Raw genomic sequence first — 23,020 nt, 5'->3', positions numbered from 1 at the left:
TTTGAAAATGATGTTTCTTTCCACAGAAATGTTGAAACTGATGTAGTTTTCATGTTTCAAAAAGTTCCACCTCAGTAATATTAATCTTCAAGCTAAGAGTGTACAATAGGCCATAAAGTCTTGCTGTTTTTTATTTAGGTGTAGGTCTCGGGCTATGGAGTGTCTTAAAAACACATGTACAAAAAGGTGTTAACTTAGGGCAACTCCAAAATGTATGAAAATATGTACCTAGAATTATCTTACATCGGTTGCAATTGAGGTTAGTTTCCGGGAATCTTTTTGCCAGTCTATCTTTGGACCAATGAACTCTTGTGTACAATTTTGACCTGAATAAGTCCGTGCTTAGCGCAAATTGAAGAGATATGAACCAGATTCATCATTTTATCCCATTTTCCCTACAGCTCCTGGAGAAATTGTCATGTAAACAAGCCACAAAATGCAATGAAAGTTTTGCATTCTCACTTGAGAACGTTGTCATATAAATGTGTCTTATAGTACAAATAAAACAACAGACTTTCAGGTTTAGTTAAACACATAAGATTACACTTTTCTTTTCCTGGAGGAACCCTGAATTCCCTCTTCAGCCAGTGACAAACTGATTTTAACCAAATTATAAGTTCACAGCTAGCCATGCTGTAAGACATAAATCTGACAAACACCATGAAGTTAACTGTGTTGAGATCGCATGATGAAACTCAAGCTGAATCACAGTCTATGTTATTATGCAAGAATAAAATGTTACAAGTGTGCAATATCTATATACAAAAAAAACAAAACAAAACTACTTAACCATGAATGGAGCCCTCACGCTTTCCTGTTTGGAGAGAAATCCCAGAAACAGGAGAATGTGGTCGTGGCTCGGAAAGGGAGGACGAGTGTCTCACTGATCAGTACATCATTTCACACTGCATTTCTATTGGCTACAGTCACAATCACCACAAATTCAGCACTGTCAGAGTTTTATTGCAGGTTTTCTTTGATCGCAAGACCAAGACAGTAGCCAGCCTTAAAGCCAGTAGGACCACTGATTTAGAACCAAGGCCAAAAATATCACCAGTGATGCTCAACTGGTGGGTCATGACTCAAAATGTAGTCATTGGCCACTAACTAGGCAAGAAAAAAAAGGCAAAGTATGAATCCATGTGGTTTTATAACAGTTTCTAACATTTGGTGGTGAAAATCCCTGATAATGTATCTGAAGTTCACCCATTCACAGTGTTGACTAATTTAGCACTGCGGATAGAAAATGAGGCACATCATTAATTTGATTGTTTTGTGTGTTGCATGACGTCTTGATGAACATCCCGTTTACAGAGTTTTCAAGTGAAGAGGCTCTCCATGTAGATACCACAGTCTGATTCTGCAGTCATAAAGGTTTTCTATGGTTTCTTGTGGTGTCTTAAACTAGATTTTTAATGTAAATGTGTTTGAAACATTCTTGCAGCTCTAAAGCTGAAGCTTTGTTGATCTGCCCACAAAACAGTTGATTTACAAGGCGTCCTGTGGATGACGTCCCGCAGGATGACTCTGCAGTTTTGTGTGTTAGCAGGTCAGGCTTTGGGGCCTCACTGGAAGCATGAAGTGGTCTTGGAGCTTGTCTGCTCTCAGCTTTCTTAAAGATGCAGAAGTTTAACCAGCCTGATTAAACTTGAAATGGAGGCTGCAATGGTGAAGTGATAAAAAGTTTATAGCCACAACATTCCAGACCAGTTTAATTTCTCACTATTTATTGCATTTCTAAAACAGTGTAGCTTCATTAATTCAGACCTGACTGAGTCTTCCTGACAGCAACATCACCGAACACACTTTGGTTTTTCATCTCGGCTGTTTTGTTGCTGCTTCTTCTCATCATTAGTTCAGAAATATGTTTCTTTCGAGAAAGGCTAACAACCAGATTATTGAGCATCTTGCTCATTCCGTAAAACTGCTTTGTTTTCCCAGAGTTTGCCTCTTCTCACACGGCGTCCAGCCTCTCCAAACACGACGCACGTCTGCGTCACGCATGACGCAACACTCCGTCAAAACAGGCAGCACTGCCCATACTGTAAAAAACATCCTATAGGAGTAGGCAATGGGACATTTTTCTGTCTTAATGCTCATTTAATACTTTAAATTATAGCTTATTTAATTCTCCTGATTCGTCCACATTTTATGCCGAGTTAAGCCTCTTTTTTAATGTATGTATATGATTCCAGGTGACCCTGCTTGGAATGATTGACAGTGTGTCCGGCTACTGGAGGTCAGCAGCTCGTCGATGCTCCTCTAACCAAACAAGAGTTTCCCCTCAGAGGTAAATATGAGGTATATAGAGGCAAAAACATGCATCAACAAAACATGTTTATTTGGGTTTCCATGGTGTTCTGTCACGTTGTTTTAAATCGATATATGAGCGAGGACAAACAGCAAAACCAGGGCACACACACACACACAGGTCTGGGGGGGTAGAATTCACCTTCTTCCAGTCATAGAGCTACATGCTGATTGGTTCAAAGTAAAAAAAAAAAACCTGGAGAACTACAGATTATGTAATCAGCAGTCACTCAAACAAAAACTTTTTTTTTTTTGGTTAACCTAAGAGGCATTGAAATGGTGTCGGCAGATGTCAGGAGATTCCTCTGAGGGCAGGAAGAGGGCCAATAAAAGAAAATCCGGTAGTTATTATGTTTCTTACTGTTAGCAAGTGCATAGAACAACCAGAGCAGACAATCAGGAAAAGCCACCAATTCGACGTGGGACAGTAGAAAGGAAACACTCGAACTTGAACAATCTGTGGCCACGTTTCTGATGAACGCGAACTGTTTTTGCATTTTCGTTTCGGAAAAGTTTCACTTGACAATAATGTCATGTTTACACAACAACAGAAACACTGTAAACAATGTCATTTTCATGTTGGAACAGTAATGGGGGCTATTGGTTGTTTTAATAAAGAAACACACACACACACACAGACGATGATGATGAAGATGTTTTGAAGGTATTTATATCATGCAGTCCTCTGTGTGCATGTGTGTGTGGTTCACTTAAAAACACAACACCTTCTATGACTGTCAAAGTCAACAACTTCAGTAGATCTACTCAAATGCTCATTTTTATTTAAATTTTTTTTTTAGGTCTACCTTTATTTACTTGTGCACAAATGTTTGTTTATACAGATAATCTTGAGAAAACATTCATTCTGAAGAGACTTTTTATCCTACAGTTCCAACTTCACAATAAAAACATTTGTTTGCGGCTCTTATGGCTTTAATGTGACATCTGTATAACTTCATGAACGGAGTCCAGACAAGAAACACAGAACATTATGTAATTTAGGACTGTCAATCATTTACCATTGTTAGTTTGGAAGAAACAGAAAGGAAATCCAGATATGAGCTAACATGGTCAGTGGCCTGAGTTAACAAAATGATTCACTTTATTTGCATATGTCAAAAAAAAAAGCTGGTTGAAGTAAAAGTAAATATTTATCTCTCTTATGTAAGAAAGATAGAATAGAACAGGTTGGGTTGTTGGAGAATGAGGGGGGCTACACTCTGCACCACAACAAAAAGACCCTACCAGAGGCATAAAGCCCTCGACAACAGAGCTCCGGGGATCATGCGTTCGCTCAAACTTTTGAAATCAAACTTTTTTCAGCTCCTTCATGCAGGATCTGTCTTTGCTGTTGATGAGGTTTTTCATTATGCATTTGGTCCCTGCGCGATCCTTGTACAGCCGGCTGCATATCAAGACTAGTGTTACTTCTGCTGCTCGAAAGAAAACTACTGTGTCTCAGACTGTGTTCGAAGCCAAAAGCAGACCAGAGTCTATTCAGATACAGAGCAGGTTCATTCAGCAAACAAGGCCAAAGAGGATAATCCAAGCCGGAGTCACAGTCCAAAAACCACAGAAGTAGATACAACGGGTAGAGCAGAGAGGGAGCTGGATCTCCAAACAAATATGGACAGACCTGGCACAGACTGACAGGAGAGACCAGACGAAATACGTTCAGGGGCTGGAAGAGGATAGTTTAACAAGATGACTGGAACTGGAGGCGAGGGAGAAACACAGACAGCAGGGGGGACTGATAGATACAGGCAGGGAGTAGGACTGACGGGGTCCTGACACACTTTTGATTTAAATGAGCTTGTAGCACACTGTCCACGGGCTACAGGGATCAGTACATTTGATTTAATGCACTGAGACGTTTTCCACAACTGGTTCACAAACATCAAGACACACCGCTTGTGCCAGGACAGAACTAACAGTAAATCAAGCCAACGAAAGGATCTCATGAGATGATTTGTTCTTAGTTTTCCATGTTGTTAAGTAGTTTGAATTCCTGCTGACTCCATAGGCTTTCAGGTGGCAGTGAAGTATTACAACATTTTATTTGTTTGGGTTTTGACTTTACTTTTCTAAAAATGCATAAATGTAGAAAGAGAACTGAAAGTTTTGGTAAGACCACAATTACACGTAGGTGGGTATTTACAAAAACAAATATTTCTCCATCTACGTTTTCAAAAAAGAATCTTCATTTACACAGACCTGCATAGAAATGTGTTACAGAGCAGAATGAATGAATGAATGAATGTTTGTTTGAATAGCGGTGACAGTGACATTCTGAAATTCTCACAATATTCCTCTGGGAGGAGTTCATTTTCAAAGTTTTCCCACCAGCCAGCAGGTCGTTCGGATCGGCTCCAAAACATCGCTGACAGGCAGCCATTGGTCTTGGTGAGAGTGAAAGTTGCTGACCTCCGAGCACTCTTTCTCCTCTGCTGTTCAACACAGTGCAGCATTAGCAAATGTAAATATGCGTCACACACAGATGGCGCTTCTGTTGCATACGTGACGTACAGCTCCGTCTCACGATATGTAAAGACAGTTTTTCTAAACGCTTACTGTGACCACAGTTTTTAAATGTCTTAAATTAGTGACTTGTAGCTGCATTTACGCGTAAACGAAAGGAAATATCAGTTTTCACATGTACTGCGAAGATTTTAGAACTAATTTCTCAGAGCAATTTCAACTCAACCACTGTTCCAAATGTGAGGTTGATGTGAGATTAAAAACAACATGAAAAGGAGAATTAAGAAAGTAGAAATAAAGGAACCAGAGTTCAGAGTGGCAGGTTGGAGCTTGGATTGAAAAACCGTTTGGTGAGTGAAGAAGGTGTAGTTATGAGGACGTTGGTGTCACACAGGTCACAGGTCACACAGAGACACCGGTGCTTCCGCACTTTGCGCTCTTATGACGCACTCCCAACAGGAGGTGCGTTGACCTGTGTGAGCGCTCTCCCCCTCCTCCTCCCCCTCCTCCTCCTCCTCCTCCTCCTCCTCCTGTGTGGTGCAGCCAGACCTGGAGCCGTGATGTGTTTGAGGAGGTCTGGTTCTGGTTAGTGATGTAAAAGGGGTGTAGAGGCACAACCCTCAGCCTCCACCAATGGAAGTCAGGGCAGGGCTCGACACCCATTCCCAGCACATCTTCCTTATAAAGCCGCCTTAATGCATCAGGCTGCATTTTCTCTTAATTTACTGTGAGAGTGATTAACCTGCTGCTGCTGCTGCTGCTTTTCACTCTGGGACACTTTGTGCTGAATATTTAATGAGGTAAGGATAGAAGAAAAAAAGAAGACCTTCCAATAAAATTTGATAATCTAAAAACTGTAATTGATTGGGCATAATATTTTAAACAAATAATTAATAAAAAAAAAAAGATGAATGAAATGAACAGCTTTTTTTGCTGTTTTTTTTCATTTTAGCTCCTTTTTAAGGGAGTTATTTTCAATAAGTGTTAATAAACGATCTTTTTGTTTTTTAATTACTTATTTATCCTTGATTGCTTCACTGTGGATTTCTAATATGATTTTTTTTATATTGCCAGCATCTATCTATCTATCTATCTATCTATCTATCTATCTATCTATCTATCTATCTATCTATCTATCTATCTATCGATCGATGCATTTTAATTGTTCATGCATGGAAAATGTTTTTTCTCATATTATTCACAAATTCACTGAAACATCTTGTACTTTGTTTTGATAAAGACTGTTTGTGGAATAATGATCAAACTGCGTTTTAGAGACTGAAATGATTCATTACCAGGTAAAAACAGAAGGACGAATAATCAAATGTCTTAAAAAAAAAACTTTTTCTCTGAATCAGAATTTCTATTTCAGTAAGGAAGGAATCAAGCAATTTAACAGTAGTAGTGCATTTGTTTGGCTGATTTTCAGTGTTTTATGAAGCTTTTGTGTTGAGATTAAATTAAATTTATATTTTATATCCATATATGAATTTATATATTACATTTATTTATTTATATTACAAAAACAAATGTTGTTCCTTTTAGTTTTTCAGTTTTTCTTAGATTTGTTCTAGCTTTGATTTATTATTCCTCATCAACATTTTAAATGAATTGATTTTAAGAGGTTTAAAGGTTAAAAAAAAGGTCTAAAATCTGCCTTTTTGGAAATGAGACATCTTGATGTATCATCCACTCTTCAGTCAGCACACAAAATTATATTTTCTAATTATTGCTCCTATTTAGAAAAGTCACAGTTTCTCACACTAAATACAATATTTTGATTCACTGAAAATATTGAACATATGTGTATATAATGGTGTAATCCTGAGAAAACACTTTTTTGGGCGTGTTTGAATTAAACGTTGCTTTCTTATTTAATTACGTCACATATTTTCATGTATTAGGATCAATCAAGTGCATTGATTCAGGTAAGACGATGCTTCTCTAAGGCCCTGTTTACAGTATTTTGAGCTCTGTTGGCATGACAATGGTAGTGCGGCCGTATTGAATAGTTCTTCTGCACATGCTCAGTATATGGCCAAAAACAACAGCGCTGCTTGCCTCTCGAGTGTCATGGCTCCCAGTTCATATTCTACTTGGTAGTTTAGATTAAACAGTCACCATAAAAACAAGCTGGTTTGGTCGTCTGTCCATACGAATGTCCCTGTACTCCCATTGTTAATGTTTATAGTTGATTGTATTGTAGTGTCTGCATGCCCGTGTGTGTGGTTTCATTACAAAAACAAACAACAGCACCCACTAGTGGCCCAACATGAAAGCATATCTGATTTCACGGAAACCGATATAATTTTCAAAGCGTTGCTGTGTAAACGCAAAAAAAGATATGTCTTCACTTGACTGAAACATATAATGACAATGGATACAAAACCAGCTTCAGCAGCAGTAACAGTCCTTTGCCTGTTCCTTTCTTCAGTTCCAGGATGGATAACAAGTCATACGTGGTCCAGATGAACGGGAACGGCGTCCACAGCAAAGGCCTGAATGGAACCGGGGTCAACGGGAAGAGCGCCAACGGTCAGAGCGTCAACGGGAAGAGCCTGAACGGGAAGGGCTTCCACCACGTCAACGTGAACGGCAGCCTGTATCCCGCCAAGGCCAAGAGCCGCCGGCACATGTGGGAGGTGAAGCCCTCGGAGATGGCCAACAACACGCTGAACCCCATCAGGGCCATCGTAGACGGCATGAAGATCACACCCAACCCGGAAAAACCCATGATCGCCCTCTCCATAGGCAGGAAGCCCTTTACCGACTCACTGATTCTCAAGCAGATTGTAATTGGTTTGTCTTTTTAAAGGATTTTGCTTAGATATCCATATTCCGTGTTTTGCCCTCAGGCGATCCCACTGTGTTTGGAAACCTGCCTACGGACGAAACTGTGCTGCAGGCTCTGAAAGACTCCATCGACTCCCAGAAATACAATGGCTACGCTCCTTCTGTTGGTGAGTGGCAGCAGAATCAGCTTTATGGAGTCGGACATCAGAAAAAGGCTTTCAAGAAGCTGAGAAACATTAGCCTGGCGAATTCGGCCTCAGAAAGGAGTGAAGTGGAGAGTCACACTGGATAAAGAACTCTGAGAAAAGGCTCTGTGACCGATTTTAGAAAATACAATCAGAATTTCCACCTTTTGAGCCGTTCTCCAAACGTTGTGTTTTTAGTGGCTCCGAGTAACTACCGAGCCCCAAAATGCAACATAGGTTTTCCCTTCACACTTAAACATTGCCCTGTAAGCAGAGTATAAATATCCCTGCTTCATGGTTTGTTATTTATTTTTCTGTGTCCACCTGCAGGTTACCTGAAGAGTCGGCAGGTTGTGGCGAACTTCTACAGCTGCCCCGAGGCGCCACTGGACGCAGAGGTGAGCTCTATTTACGAATCCACACAGACAGAAATCAATCGACTCAGGACGAACTGATTAGTTTCCTGTTTACCAGAGGTCAGAGTGAGTTGAAGTGTATCGCTACAGGAGAAAAATGATCAACTTATTATCTGTGGGATTAATGGAGACTAAACTCAACTTATTTGTTTTGGGGTTTTTTAAATAAAAGTGGCACAAAACCATAAATTTAACAGGTGGAGACCTGCTGTTCTGATTGGGGGTCAACAGAGACGAGGAAAGAACAGAGACAGAGAGCAACAAACAAACAGAGATAAATCCAGCCAGTACTTTTCCGCAAATGTTGCAGACTCTTTGATGAACCGGTGGTTTTTCCTGCCTGGTTTCTCCTGCAGGACGTGATTCTGACCAGCGGCTGCAGTCAGGCCATCGACCTGTGTATCAGTGTCCTCTGCAACCCCGGGGACAACATCCTGGTACCCTGCCCGGGCTTCTCCTTATATAAGACTCTGGCTGTTTCCATGGGCATCGAGGTCAAACTCTACAACCTGCTGGTAAGTGGTGCATCAGACTGGATGGGAGTGGGACAAGATCAGTCTTTCTGAGAGGAACTTGAAATGTTCCACCCTGAACGGATTCTGTGAACATTGCAGTGAAATTGTTCTTCGAAGCCGCTCATATTTCACAAAAGCTTATCTGGAAATTGTGTCTTCTTCACAAAAACAACATCAATTGAAGAAAATTGTTTCTAAGGTGATCCTTGTCACCAAAGCTGGCAGAAGGGAAGAAAATGCCACCTAGCAAGTGGCAGTGTGTCACCACCGCTCTCCCATCATGAGCTCTATGTTTGTTTCTCAGCCAGAGAAGTCGTGGGAGGTCGACCTGCAGCACCTGGAGAGCCTGATCGACGAGAGGACTTCCTGTCTGATCGTCACCAACCCGTCCAATCCCTGCGGCTCCGTCTTCACCAAAGAACATCTGCAGCAGATCCTCAAAGGTTGACTGCACCTTAGATCTCAGACTGGGAGAGGGAAAAAGCACACCTTTGTAAGAAAGAGAGAATAGAAAAGCAGAGAGAGAGAGTGAGAGAGAGTGTGGCCAGTTTACGTGAGAGAAAGCAAAGACAACACTCTTCCAGCAGTCTAAACCTGCAGCAGCCCACCTAGAAAATGGTCCAAGGTTGAATTGTTCCGATGGAAGCGTCTCACAGGCTTCTTTCTCTCGTTTCCCCCTCAGTGGCCTCCAAACACTGCCTGCCCATCCTGGCCGACGAGATCTACAGCGACATGGTGAGTCCAAGCGCTGGTTTTTCGGGACAGGTGGCTTTGGCTCCACGCAGCACCAGCGAGGCATTTTTTTTTTTTTTTTTTTTTTTTGGCCCATAGTTGCAGCAAAAGTGCAGTTTCATGTGCTGGGATTTGCCCCGGCTCAGGATGCTGGATGAACAGCCCCACATCAGCACAGGGGGGATTATGTGGTTTATGAGTGGTCAGCTGGGGGAGTTCACCAGGGACAAGCAGTGGACACGGGGTGACTGAAAGTGGGATTCAGTGCTGAAATGGGGATGATTTTAGTCACATGGTGACTGAAACTGCAGAATCAGACATCCTGCCTTCCCACTGTATCAGTCCTCTTTAAAAATCTAAAACAAGCTGATGGCTTGGAGTGAAAACAGATGAGCTCAGATAAAACTCACAAGGTGAAAAAATGGGATTTTATATGTGATTAAGCCTCTTTTTTAAAGTTCTGAATCAGAATTATTACTGCTGTTTTCAGTTTTATAATTTTGTTTTATTTTTTTGGTTTCAAATATTCTATAAAATATTTCAATTTATCTTAATCTGATTTATTAATTTAATCTTTGTTTTTTTTAAATTAATTTTCATTATAGTTTATTTCACTGTATGTTTCTTTGTTTTTGTTTTACTTTTGAGATTGACTTTAATTTAAATTGATGATTTAGTTTTCATTCATTCAATAATTTATGTTTTCATGATTTAATTTAATTTAATTTAATTTAATTTAATTTAATTTAATTTAATTTAATTTAATTTAATTTAATTTAATTTAATTCAATTTAAATGCGAGAGGTATTCAAAGTTTAAGTATAAAATGAACAGATCGAAAACATTGTCAGCATACTAAGTTCACTGATGAACATGACCTTGAAAAGTCACATCAGTGAAGATCATGCAAACACACACACACACACACACACACACACACACACACACACACACACACAGTGTTGTTATTAGCGATAAGTTTGTTTAATTGCCTCCTGATCTACTGATAAAATGTACTTTGACTCAAGTATCTGCTTCCACATGTTAAAGTGATGCAAAATTGAGCAACAATTTCCTCACTCTGGAGCTTTCAACTCAAAGACCATCTTGGCAGTAGATCAAATTAGACCAAAAGTGAAGCTGAAAATGATGCAGAATTAACTATTCAACTTAGAATTATAATTGAATAGGAAAAAAAACTGTATGTAACTTTAAAAAAATCCTATTTTATTGGTTTTGAACATGAAAATATAGATTTTTTGTACACTCTGGATGTTTCGTAGGATAATAATTATCATTTGTTTAAATTACAGTGAAAATGTTACTTTCACAGCTAATAGCCGAAAACCTCCAGGCTACGATGGTACACTGAGCTGATTTTTTCTTATAATTACAGGCAGAATGAAACCAGGTCAGAGATTTAAGACTTCACAGATGTTCTCCAGATGTTTGCAGCAGGATAGAGAGCATTCGGGAATCAGCGCAGACTCAAGGTTACCGTAAGAGGCATGTAGGTTAAGTTAGTGGGAAATGGAAGCTGCTGCAGAACATCAAGTTGCAAACCGAGTACTGACTTTTCTTTTCAACTGTTCATGGGAAAAGCAAGCACAAAATTTAAAGCTAAAGTTGAAGCAGAAGTTAAAGCTAAGAACATCCGTTCCTCTAAATGGGTCAAATGAGTCACTCGTGCAAAAGTTCAACCATTCATATTCAAACACACTTCAACCTTCAGACCATGGCCAGATAATACGGAGGGGGGTTTATCTTCTGTTCCAGGTGCAAAGCTAATGCTAATTTCAGGGCTAACTTGTCTGCAATAGACCAAGACTTCTCGATACTGAAGAGCTGCAGCCTTTATTTTCCACTAAATACAGGAGTTAGCATCGGCACTGGATCTGGAGAGGAAGATAAAGTATGTTGAGCCGTTAAGTGAAGACAGGACTGCGAGTTTGTGCTCAGAGTGGAAAAGTTTCGAGTCAAATGGGGTTGTCGGGTACGTCATTAAAATTCTCCCTCTTCCTCCTCCTCCTCCTTCTCCAGCCGACATCCCCCATCAAACTCTGTAAAATCACCATGACTTTGCACTTTTTGGCATCTGTTTGCAGTTATTGCAGACGTCTGGCTTTGTCGCTGCAGGAGAGAGACGAGGAAGAATAAAGGGGCAAGCGGAGAATTATGAGGGGGAAAATAATGCAACTTTGAAAAGTATTAACACCGTTACAGAGCTGCAGTTATTCTCAACAACCTTTATTAGTAATTCTGTTTTATTTAAGCAACAAGGTACATGATACACAAAACGGTCACTTCAAGAAAGAAAGTGACAGCATCTCATAAAGTCATAGATAACCGTTATTAATATTTATTAATAGTAGCTACCGGTGATACTGTCAATGCTAATACTTCTAACACAAACACTTAGGTGCCGTTTACTGGAGCGAAAACACAGAACTTTCGTTGCATTTTGGGGTCTGTTAACACGACTGCAGTGCTCTGAGCCACTGAAAACAGCTTCCAAGGTGGAACTTTTAGAAAACACTCTGATTCTGTGGGACCTGGGCAAAAGTATGCAAACTACACTGTTTCTGTGGAAATGGACATCGTTTTTAAAACATTCTTGTGTAAATGCAAACCTTTCTGAAATGAAAATGCAAAAAACAGTATGTTTTCACTTGAAACGCTGCCACGTAAACGGGGCTTGAGTCAATTCTGGATCACCTTGGTAAACAGGAGTTTAGTGAAGTGGTAACTGTCAGGCAAAAGCTGAAGCTCAGAGTCAACTCAGTGAGCAGTTTTGTACACATCAAACGTCCCATGTGTTTACAGCAGAGTATTGGTGAAGTTAAAGCTCATTTCATTTAGCAAGCGGAAGTTAGATGAATCCAAACTGAAATGATTTTGCAGTGTGAGCTGGAGCCGCTTCGCTTTTATGAGTTTGAGCTCATTAGTGCCTCGTTATGTTTTGGTTCCTGACCGTGGACTCCTTGTTCCCTTTGCGTGCCACAGGCAGATATTTAGATGCTGAAACTCCAGAGTCTTGCCAAACTCTCAGTTGATGGAGGGGTGTTTTCAGACAAAAAAAAAAATACCCCAAAAAACTTCCAAACTGGCGGCAGAGGAGGCTTGTTTCATGCATATCTTGCTGTTATGTCATTCATGTGTGGCTGGCCAATAGGAAACGGGGCTGTGTCCCTTTTGACTGTATGGATTTAATTGGAACCAGCTTTCTGTGTAAACTCAGTGTGGTTACTGTAACTTCACCCCGTCTAGAGCTGCTTACATAACCAGAAGCCTCAGAGTGAGCTGCGTGTCCACACTGTTTTCCAACTATCTGTAGTTTGAAATGGAGTTTTTTTTTTTTCTGCTTTTTTTCTGTGCTTTTTCCTCAAACTTTCTCATTTTAACTTCAATGAGGACGATTGAGCCAGATCAGGCCCCACTGTCTTCACACAACGTGCACTTAGTTTTTTCTTTTAGCTTTCATGTACATTTTCTTTGTAACTATATGTCCATAGTTACAGGGATAATTTTCATTTCTGTTGTCCGTTTCATGGTTTATTTATGAAAATAATATCATTACAGAATGATTGTGACATCCATATTGGACCATGATCATACATTACATGTCTCCAATATCCACGCCTTTCCATGTCTTCTTGCAGGTCTTTCCGGGCTGCTCCTGTCCGTCCATGGCGTCCCTCAGCAGCAGCGTCCCCATCCTGTCCTGCGGTGGTTTGGCCAAACGCTGGCTCGTCCCCGGATGGAGGATGGGCTGGATTCTCATCCACGACCGGAATGACATATTTGGACCTGAGGTACGAGAAGACACACCCAGGCCTTTGATTCATTTTCGTCCGCTTTGTGCTCTTTCAGGGGTGTTTTCTTTTTCTTTTCTGTCTTGTTGTTGTTGTGTTATTGTGTTGTTGTATTGTTGTCAACATGCAGTCTAAATGAAAGTGTGTGACTGACCCTGTACTGCAGATTCGTCAGGGTCTGGTCAAGCTGAGCCAGCGGATCCTCGGGGCCTGCAGTATCGTCCAGGGGGCGCTAGAGGGCATCTTCAACAACACACCTCCGAGCTTCTACAACAGCACCATCAGCTTCCTGAAGGTACAGTCACGTAATAGCTTCATTTACAGCTGTGCATTTAATTCCCACAGGATAACAAGAACCAGTGTCTGACCTCCCTCAAAAAAATATGTAAAAGTATGGAAATAAAGTGAAGGTGCCAAATCTCATTTTACTGATGGATCTCCATGTTTAATTTGTATATTGCAATATAAATTGTTTCTGGTCAAGAATGTGGTTTGTCCATATTAAAATGTGGCATTTGAAGAGTTCAAAAACTTGGAAATTGTGAATTCCACAGCTTTTAGAAGGATTTGTAACTTAATTAAAATCGATCTAATAAAAATGTTGGGAAGTGTAAGATCAAATTGTGTCAGACAGTGTCTGAAGTGAAAATGCTTCTTTTTTTTGTGTTTTCTTTTGAGAAAAGTTTACATGGTAGCATTTTGAAACCAATGCGCATTTACACAGAAACTGAAGAAACTTTCAAGTTGGGCCACTAGTGGGCGCTGATGTTTGGTTTCTCCATGGAGATAAACTCTGACCTTTTTCTAAAACGATGCATGTGTACAGTTCTTTTGTACATCGTGGGTAATTTTAAATTTTCTGTTTTGGCCCCTCCCCCTCTCATTCAAAGGCCTTATTTTAAACAAATGAATTAAAAAAGTTTTAGTCGCTTACATACTTGAAATATTTTACTGTCTTCCTCATACTTCTTTTCATCCTATCCAACGTCTCTGTGTTTTTGCTTCAGTCCAACTCAGAGATCTGTTTCAATGAGCTCTCCACGGTCCCCGGTTTGAACCCCGTGATGCCTTCAGGGGCCATGTACCTCATGGTGAGTATTCAGCCTGCCCTCGACACTACAAGCATGTGTGGAATCAAGTGTGAGTCTGAGCTGCTTCATGTTTAAAAACTTAACGTGGCACAGTGGGGTAGTTTTGAAAAAGTTGAGTTTTCTCTGACTCCAAGCACTGTTGTCATGTAAACGGACACTCAAAACACAATCAAAGATTTCACAAGTTTTCACTTGCTGCGCAGGGTGACCCTGCTGTGAATAATACCGATCTTAATATTAATTCTGTGTGTGTTTGTCCAGGTGGGGATCGACATGGACCACTTTCCAGAGTTCAAGAACGACGTGGACTTCACCGAACGTTTGGTCATCGATCAGTCCGTCTTCTGTCTGCCGGCTTCGGTGAGACTCCGCCCACTGCTTCCTGTTGATACCCATCTGCAGCTTTCTGCAAAATAATGTGCTTTGAATGTGAAACAGAACAAGACAGGAGATCCGTTTAAAAGCTGATCTTAATGCTAACAACTGGCTTCGAGATCAGGACGAAGAGAGGCACCAGATTTGAAAAAAATGGTTAATGTAACGACAAGGGACTTTTCAACATCTTTTTTAAAAAAACTGTTCAAATAAAAACTTCCTTCCAGGCGTTCGAGTACCCCAACTTCTTCCGCATCGTGGTGACGGTGCCGGAGGAGATGATGGTGGAGGCGTGCGTCCGGATCCGAGAGTTCTGCCAGCGTTACTACCGTCCCCGTAGCTGCGAACTGGACCAGTGACGCGGTGGTGAAGTGTACGGTACGGGTAGAGACACTCGAGCAGGAATCAGCTCTGAAATCCCACCGTGAGATGAAGTTAGAAGAGTAGAAATGTGGTGTTGAAACTGTGCTAATGCTAGCGTCACGGCTGACACCACAACACATCGGACGGTGTAATTTTTCTGTAAAGCTTATAAAATGAGTAAACCAAATATTTATATTTTCTACAAGCTACACGTGTTAACCTCTATTTGTTCTTGGGTATTTATATAATTTGTGCAATGCTGTTTAGGCTTCTTGCATATCAGACCAAACTTCTTTTTGATGCCTAAAAAGGCAACCAGAGGTTTCAAATAGGAAAAATGTTTGTATATGTTTAATAGTGACCTCTGGTGGTCGGAGTCATTATGACAGGAGCAATGAAAAAAGTGGAAACGTCTAAAAAAAAAATTAGATCTCTAAATGTTTCAAACCCAATACCGTACTCCATCAGATTCTTCCTGTGAGCAACGTGGCAATAAGTTATTGCAGCCTTCTATTCCTAAATCCAGTTCTTTCAACATATTTAACTTTACTTTTTCACAAAGTTCTAGCTGCTTATTTCTTCAAGTGTGTCATATTGTCCAAAAGTCTAATGTTTATTTTTAAACTTTGTGTTTTTTTTATTGGATTTTTTTGAACAACCCAAAAATGATTTGTATTTCCATTGTTTGAATTCATCAATGAAAAGCCATATAACGAATTATTTCCTATTTGAATCAAATGATTCAAACTTGATTAGGTTAACTGTAGCTCTTTAAAAACATAAATATCCATGTATTTCAAATTACTCATCATTCCGACTTTTTTTTCCATCATAAACTGATGATCGATCTTCATCAATTTATGTTGCTGATAATCCTCTTTATAAGGACTTTCTCTGGATATTATTTGCTTGTTAACCGTGTTAAACTGTATGTATGTAAATTGTTTTTCCCTTTTTCAGCACTATATTTGGTATTGTACTGTTGTTAATAGCAAATAAACCATGTTGACCCAACAGCTGTTAACTTCCTGGACTCCTCATTTCTTTCGGTTCCACAGTGTTTGCAGGTTATTTTTTGAGCATGCAGGATCATAAACATGTTAAAGAGGAAATAACCTCTTGCATGTTTGAGGTAAAGAATTTTTAGCAATCTGAGGTGGAACTGAATGATCGGGAGAATTACAATTACAATCAGTTCATCAGTAGAATTAGAAGAAAATCAAATTAAAAAAAAAAGACTTATACTGATTGAAATAAAATGAATGTAAGTACCTTGACGCAATCAATAAACTCAACCCTATGACTGCTGCGTTCACTCTGAAGTGAATCACAGTATTCCTCTGTGAAAGATATTTGGTTTTGTACCTTCAAGAATAGATTAAAAAAACATCTTGTTTGACCTGCATGCAATTTAACTGATTTTATAGTTCATTACTTTTTCTCAGTTACTACTTTAGGTGTACTGAACCAGAGGTAGCCGTCACATTATCCAGCAGTCTAATAAAATGCACATTTGAGGCTAATCACTGACTCTTACTCCCCCAAAGCCGTGATTGTGTGTGCGTTTGTCTACTGTCACCTGAGAACAGCTCCACTACGATAAAAGAGAGACGGATCATGGATCTGTCTGTCGAGGAGAGCTGGAAATAGTCAACTTGAGTGCAATTAGAGTGTCCGATGCCCAAATGTTGTCCAAATTCGATGTCGATGTCCAAATTCAAACAGAAGTAGATTGAACGATCGAGCAAGTTATCTGAAAGGAGGACAGTCAAAAATTCGGCTTCAAGTTGCAAAACTTGAAAACTTTAGTTAATTTAATAATAGTTTCTGTCACAAACACAAAAAAGTACACCAACAATTTTTCATACAAACTACAAAAAAGATAAACACACAGCGATTGGTCTTCTGTGACATTCAATGCTTAAAAATGTTTTTTTCTCTCTAAACAACTGAACCGAACCAAACACTGATTCCCTCACTTTCTCTCCATATGGGAACAGCTGTTACAAAATAGTCTGAATGGCTTTCTACCGTGTTCACACAGTTTTTAAACAAATGTGCAACATCATCTGGAATGTTTCTATTACACAGAATTTGTTTCAGGAACTATTTTCTCTGTTGTGTGTGTTTTGGTTGAGCTGGACCTACAAAAGGGATCGGTCTGAAATGCTTGCATCAATTTTCACAACTATTTAATTCAGTCATTCTGTGCTAAATCAGACCTCCCCTCCTAACAGCAGCGTAGTCGCACTGAGACAGACGTGGGCTCCTCCCAGCCGGTGGTCAGGGTTTTCTTCAAGTTTCACAGAGCTGCTGCCAGGCTGTTGCTTAAAACTAAGTCATGGAGAAACATGGATTAAGGCTGCAACAGTCCCCATTCCACAGTCCTACGGTCCTCTGCTTTTCAGTCGACGCTCATTTCTTGTCCCGGGCTCGTGGTGGTGGTGAAACATCGCCCACAGCAATAACCATTCATGAACGTCTTTCATTTCCAATCTGCCGGTCCATCCCCGCTTGGTCCTCCTCCTCAGGAAGACGCGGCTCCCGCCCTCATGATCCTGAACAGCGCGTTGACGTTATTGCTCTTGATGGCATCTCGGCAGGCCGAGATCACTTGGTTGTTTGGTTTTCCCACTGATAAACAGAGATACATATCGGGTTATGATACGGAAACTGAAACTGCTTAAGATGAAACTTAATAAAACACATTTCAGGAGATCTCTTCTTCACATGCTAAATATCTCCCAACTGAAACAGATGCTGCTGCTGTTACAGAATAAAGGCTTTGATGCAAAACATTTTTTTATACAAGCTATGACACGTTAGTGGGACGAGAGAGTCGAGCCATTGCAGCAGAGATCAGATTTTAAATTATAGGAATGTTATACTGATAAAAGCACAGAACAGGTCGGGGGATTTCACTGATGTCTGCAGGAAACATGACTGAATGATTGCTGCACTGTGTGTGTTCAGTTTTATTATCGGCTCCGATCCTTCGGATGATGTTGTTACAGCGTGTCTCACACACATACATAAACGCAGTGATGTACCTCGGAGTCGACCCGCCCGCTGTATGCCTTGGTTGACGAACTTGAGACAGGCCTGAAGGGCGTTGTAGTTGTTAGAGCGGATCTTGTACTCGTTGATGAGATCCCGGTTCAGATCATACAGCTCTCTGTATCGCTTCTTCATAGTTAACCTGCAAAGACAGAAAGACCAAAGACATTGAAGAAAGAACCTATAACTGTAGACCTGTTGTAGCCAGCCAGTGATACTTTTGCCAACATGAGTTCTATTTGTACAATGAAAGATTAGGATCGGACAATATACACATGTTGTGAAGACTCACATGTCGGCCATAAGTCGAGCGTCTTCTGCTTGAACCAGCAGGTTCCTGATGTAGTTGGAGTGGTCAGCCATAGCTGCAGTCAGTTTCTGATGGACAGAGTGGAACTCGTCCACCTAGGACACACAGAAACATCCATTGGTACACCACAGACATGTTTCCATAAACCAGTGAGAGAAATGAGTTCCAAAACATCAGCTATACTGTCATGATCCGAATAAAAATATCTGAATCCTGTATATGTCAAAAAGAGAAACGCAAGGAAGTGAAAATATAACAAACTCAGCCTCCCAGTGGAATAATCTGAGTCAAACCTTAGTGAGTGTAGTGCGTAGCTCCTCGAAGTACGAGGGAAAGTCTGCTTCTGCTGACAGATCCTCGATTCCCAGGAAGGAGGCCAGTGATTGGACCAGATCTCCTGCTAGGTCGATGTCGTCAGTCTTCAGGGTGATCTGATTGAAAAAATGAATTGGTAATTTTTCATTTGTCAATTCTGAAGTGTTGCAACTCTGAACAAGTACATGTGAACTAATATAATTGTGTACTCCGCTCCTCTTCGTGCTCATTTCTTTCAATTGGAAAAAAATGTGAGAACACTCTTTGTGTGTGTGTGTGTGTGTGTGTGTGTGTGTGTGTGTGTGTGTGTGTGTGTGTGTGTGTGTGTGTGTGTGTACCTGCCCATTGCTGGACATGTTGAAGGACAACAGCCCTCCTCCCCTCAGTGAATTAAAAGTAACATCGGGGCTTTTGACTTCCTCTGGAAGCAGAAAGTTTTGATTCAGCCACATCACCACCTGAAATGACATGAAAACATGAACACACACGGACCCTGAGATAAATGTGAAGGACGCAGAGTGAAAATGAGCCTTGCCCTTTGCGGCCTGTCGTTGATGCTGAAGGTGACCCTCCCAGTGGGCAGTGCATCCGAGGGGTCCGTCGTGATCTCGTACATGGAGAAACGAGGCAGCTGACGTGTGATTTCAAACACGTGGAACTGAGTGCTGGAAACGACCGAACAGAAAAATACGAAGAGTTACTGCAGCCGAATGAAGTTCCCTTTGATTTCTGTCACAGCTTGACAGTATGGATGTACTTTCTACCTCGTCTTCCCTCCGACAAAAGCTTTGATGTGCAGGTCCACTGGTATGTCTTTTGGAGGAACAATAGGGACTCTGATGCAGCCCGACAGATTCTGGGCACTGGGGTGAACAACGTGGCTCTCGCCCTCAAAGATTCCCTCAGCAAAGATAAGCACGGCTCGGATGATGGTTTCTGGGGAAGAAGAAGGGGAGATTAAGTTTATCAAGCAGAAATCCAAACGTAGTGACTCGTCGGGCAATCCTCTACCATTTGGGGTGGAAATGCTGAGCTCCACATGAGCCTTCTGGCTTTCTGTGGCAGGTCTCACTGACAGTGCCGTCTGGAGCTGAGTGTTGGCCGGTATAACGCCCACCCCACTGTTAGTGTCCGACACGCCCTGAAATGATGAGACAGAGTGTCAGGATACCAGCAGATTCTACTATACAGACAGCTACCAGTACTGCACATTTAGAAAAACTATCAAGAAACAATGACATACAAATAAAATCAGAAGGGAAAAAGTGATGTTTTTCACAAAAGGTAAGAGGGAAATCTACACAAAACGTAATTCACGAGGGCCTCAGGAATGATCTATCACCTTAGCGTTCTCTTCATAGTTGCGGAGTTCAAGCAGCAGATTCTGTCTGCGCTGGCTGAGCTCTCGAACTTGGTCCTGTTCAACACTGGAGTCCATGAGATTCCCTTTCAGGTCCTTGCTGGCTGGCAGGTAACCACGAACTACAACATACAAACATCAGTGACAGTGTGACCCATCTTATTATAAGTTCAAAGGTCATCTCCTGAAAGATGTAAAATCGAATCTGCCGCAGTGTTTCTCTCCAAGTTAGTGTTGATACTTTTGTTCTCAGGTCGCAGGACTTCTGCTTAAAAGCTAACTGCTCCTTGCCTGTGCTCTGGTCTTAATGTTGCACAAGTTACTTTGAATTATTGTTTCCAGTTGTTTTCCGAGCCTGTAATCAGCTCATTCTGACACAACCTCACAAACATGTGTGGAACTTACCCTCTCCCTCCACAGAGGCGCAGATGAGCTGCTTCTGCCCGTCCAGTCTGTAGTCTCCCTCCACCACTCCGGCCACGGACGAGGAGAAGTTGTCTTTGAAAATGACGTCACCTGTGCGGTCACTACGAGCATCGATCTGAAATAAAAAGGACAATGTCTTCAGGACTGATGCCAGATGCCGGACCTGTAGAAATGCTCAGGAAAATAATCAAATGGCGATTCCCGGATCGTGAGAGGTCGTTTGTTGACATTATATTCTGACCTTTCCACTGGACCAGCCTGTGATGAGCTCCACAACTCCATCGGCATTCAAGTCAAAAGCATGGATGCTCATGGCATGGTTCTTAGACTGAGAGAGAGGAGGATCATGTTCAAATTGCAGAAGATTGTGACATTCCACAGACGTTAGACATCACAGATGATAGCAGTACCTTGATTCTCCAGTAGCGTGCGGTGCGGTCATAGACTCCCACAGTGCCGTTAGCCAGGGCATAACCAAACCTGCTGCCGTGCATGTGGCACAGCGACGTCACAGTCTGTACAGAAGACAGAGGGAACAAGGAGAAAAAGATAAGCCTTTTCAAACACATCAAAGCTGGAACAGCACTGTTTTGTCCTCTGTGCAAAACACTAACACACGTTTTAAGAAAATGTCTTTAACAGTAGGGGAAAACTGAACAAATGAATGCTCTTTACTTGTTAAAATATAAAATGTTATACATGAAAAATTCAATAAGAAAAGGAGATATAAATTGGTTAAATTCTGTCCCATCTCTTAAAATGAAGGGGGAAAAATGTTTAGACAATATATAGAACTACCTATGGCCTTTATGTCAACCATAGTTCCATTATTATTCAGGAAAAAGGTCATGATACAATGCTTTTATATTTACCTCATTTTCAGTCATCTCGGACACAAGCTCGTCCTCTTTGAATACCCTGATGTCAAAGTCCTCAGATCCAACCAGGAGCTGCAGAAATCAGATCAGTAAATCACTTTCATTGGGGACAAACAACAGGGCTGCACAATATATCATAACTCCAATTTCAGAGAGCTTGCTGAGTGTTATTTGGGCCCTTAGGAGCAAAAGAAAGAGTGCTATTATTTGGAAGAATAAATCTCACACCACAAAGACTTTAACATCATCTACTGAGGTCTTGTATTTTCTGACATGATCACATATGGTGTGTTTAATTGATACTATGAATAAGACAACTATCACGGAGGACAGAGAGTGTGTGTCTGCTGGAGACAGCTCAACAACACCCACCTCGTTTTTTCCATCCCCAGTGAGGTCGCACAGCACCAGAGACCTCACGTTGTCTCCTGTTACCTAAAAAAAAGAGAGAATTTGAGAGGAAAACACACCAACAGCTACAGGAATAATGAGTCATTAGAAGGCTCCAAAGATGTGTTTATGATAATAGAAATAAGTACATATAATGTAAGTAATGGAGAGAGGCTCCTTAGAATAAAAAAGTGTGGTGTGAAAGTGTCTTACTGTCCAGAAGTGGTCATTGCCCTCGTAGTCAAAACCTTGTAAGGCACAATTTCCTCCAATAATGGCGAGAGGAGAGGGGATGTTCCCCAGTTTTCCCAACACTATGGCATTGGCTCCATCTGTCACCTAGCAATATGGTGGACACAAAATGTAAAGATTTTCTATTTCCATAATCTTTAAATTCCACATTTTCAGACAGCAATGGTGTTAAGACAGTTATCTATAACACAAAAGATATTCTTCTGAGCTCCACTCACCTCTCTGTAAAATATATCTGTGTTGTCATGAACGTCATAGGCCAACAGGTTGGTTTGGGATCCCACTAACAGTGTGTCCCCCGTGGTGTTTGGTCCCAGTTTTCCTGCAGTCAAACACGTGACTGCTTGGTTGATGTTGAGCAGGGAGATGTCAGAATCCTGGGAACTCTGGCTCAGTCGATGAGCCACCGGCATCTGGCCTCGGCCATGAGGGTTATGGATGAAAACCTTTTTAAGAGTGAAAACAAGAAACTTTAAAATAAAGTGCAACATGACTGGTACACATATTATAGCAATGTTTCACCAAAGTTACAATGCAAGAAGTAAAACCTCCACCTTTCCAGCTTGTGTGGCTGCAGTAAGGCATGGGTGTACTCCATCAAACTTCCCAACAGTAACCATGCGAGGATTTATCTTGTGGTTGAGCTTGAGAGTGAATATGGGGACCAGCATGGTGCTTATCGGTTATCCCTAATCAAACAAAAATTAAAAAGACAGACAGCAAGAAGCAATTTCATGTTTCATTTTCTTTCATGCACTCAAAGAGTTTGCAGAAGATTACTGAGACATAAAGATCATTTTCTAAGAAATGATCAGTTTCACTACAGATATGCATTTGGTGTAGTTCAAGTGTAAACATCTAAACCTAATGATTAATTACTTTCAAAACTTATGTATACATGTATCATCACACTGACTTTTACAATAATACAACTGTATCTAGAAGTCAATTTTTGGTGTGTT

The 23,020-nt window shown here is 40.9% G+C and overlaps 2 protein-coding genes across 4 annotated transcripts in view; one reads left to right on the top strand and one right to left on the bottom strand.

Annotated features, from left to right (window-relative positions):
- The first annotated feature begins 5,487 nt into the window (after positions 1 to 5,487).
- On the top strand, positions 5,488 to 16,077 carry tat (tyrosine aminotransferase). Its single transcript, XM_030096714.1, has 12 exons — positions 5,488 to 5,588; positions 7,223 to 7,539; positions 7,644 to 7,748; positions 8,097 to 8,164; positions 8,539 to 8,697; positions 9,002 to 9,140; positions 9,380 to 9,432; positions 13,089 to 13,241; positions 13,408 to 13,536; positions 14,249 to 14,332; positions 14,594 to 14,692; positions 14,935 to 16,077. The coding sequence occupies exons 1-12, from the start codon at positions 5,584 to 5,586 to the stop codon at positions 15,064 to 15,066; spliced, it is 1,443 nt and encodes a 480-aa protein (XP_029952574.1). The 5' UTR covers positions 5,488 to 5,583; the 3' UTR covers positions 15,067 to 16,077.
- bbs2 (Bardet-Biedl syndrome 2) overlaps positions 11,444 to 23,020 on the bottom strand; it is a 25,274-nt gene continuing 13,697 nt past the window's right edge. For 2 of the 3 annotated variants that reach the window (XM_030096713.1, XM_030096711.1), the window contains exons 2-18: positions 22,613 to 22,747; positions 22,277 to 22,504; positions 22,020 to 22,145; positions 21,789 to 21,851; positions 21,411 to 21,488; positions 20,949 to 21,053; positions 20,780 to 20,866; positions 20,518 to 20,653; positions 20,095 to 20,234; positions 19,764 to 19,893; positions 19,517 to 19,688; positions 19,288 to 19,417; positions 19,091 to 19,210; positions 18,731 to 18,868; positions 18,420 to 18,532; positions 18,121 to 18,269; positions 16,903 to 17,704 (exon numbers count right to left, since the gene is read on the bottom strand). In XM_030096713.1, coding sequence (XP_029952573.1) covers positions 17,598 to 17,704; positions 18,121 to 18,269; positions 18,420 to 18,532; positions 18,731 to 18,868; positions 19,091 to 19,210; positions 19,288 to 19,417; positions 19,517 to 19,688; positions 19,764 to 19,893; positions 20,095 to 20,234; positions 20,518 to 20,653; positions 20,780 to 20,866; positions 20,949 to 21,053; positions 21,411 to 21,488; positions 21,789 to 21,851; positions 22,020 to 22,145; positions 22,277 to 22,504; positions 22,613 to 22,729 — 2,139 coding nt within the window. In that variant the 5' untranslated portion in view covers positions 22,730 to 22,747 and the 3' untranslated portion in view covers positions 16,903 to 17,597. Of the gene's footprint in view, positions 11,461 to 16,902; positions 17,705 to 18,120; positions 18,270 to 18,419; positions 18,533 to 18,730; positions 18,869 to 19,090; positions 19,211 to 19,287; positions 19,418 to 19,516; positions 19,689 to 19,763; positions 19,894 to 20,094; positions 20,235 to 20,517; positions 20,654 to 20,779; positions 20,867 to 20,948; positions 21,054 to 21,410; positions 21,489 to 21,788; positions 21,852 to 22,019; positions 22,146 to 22,276; positions 22,505 to 22,612; positions 22,748 to 23,020 lie in introns of those variants that run through there. The other variant, XM_030096712.1, reaches the window with a different exon arrangement.

This window comes from Salarias fasciatus, chromosome 7 (genome assembly GCF_902148845.1).
Source record: "Salarias fasciatus chromosome 7, fSalaFa1.1, whole genome shotgun sequence".
Lineage (NCBI taxonomy): Eukaryota > Metazoa > Chordata > Actinopteri > Blenniiformes > Blenniidae > Salarias > Salarias fasciatus.
This window is presented reverse-complemented; position numbering and strand designations above follow the sequence as displayed.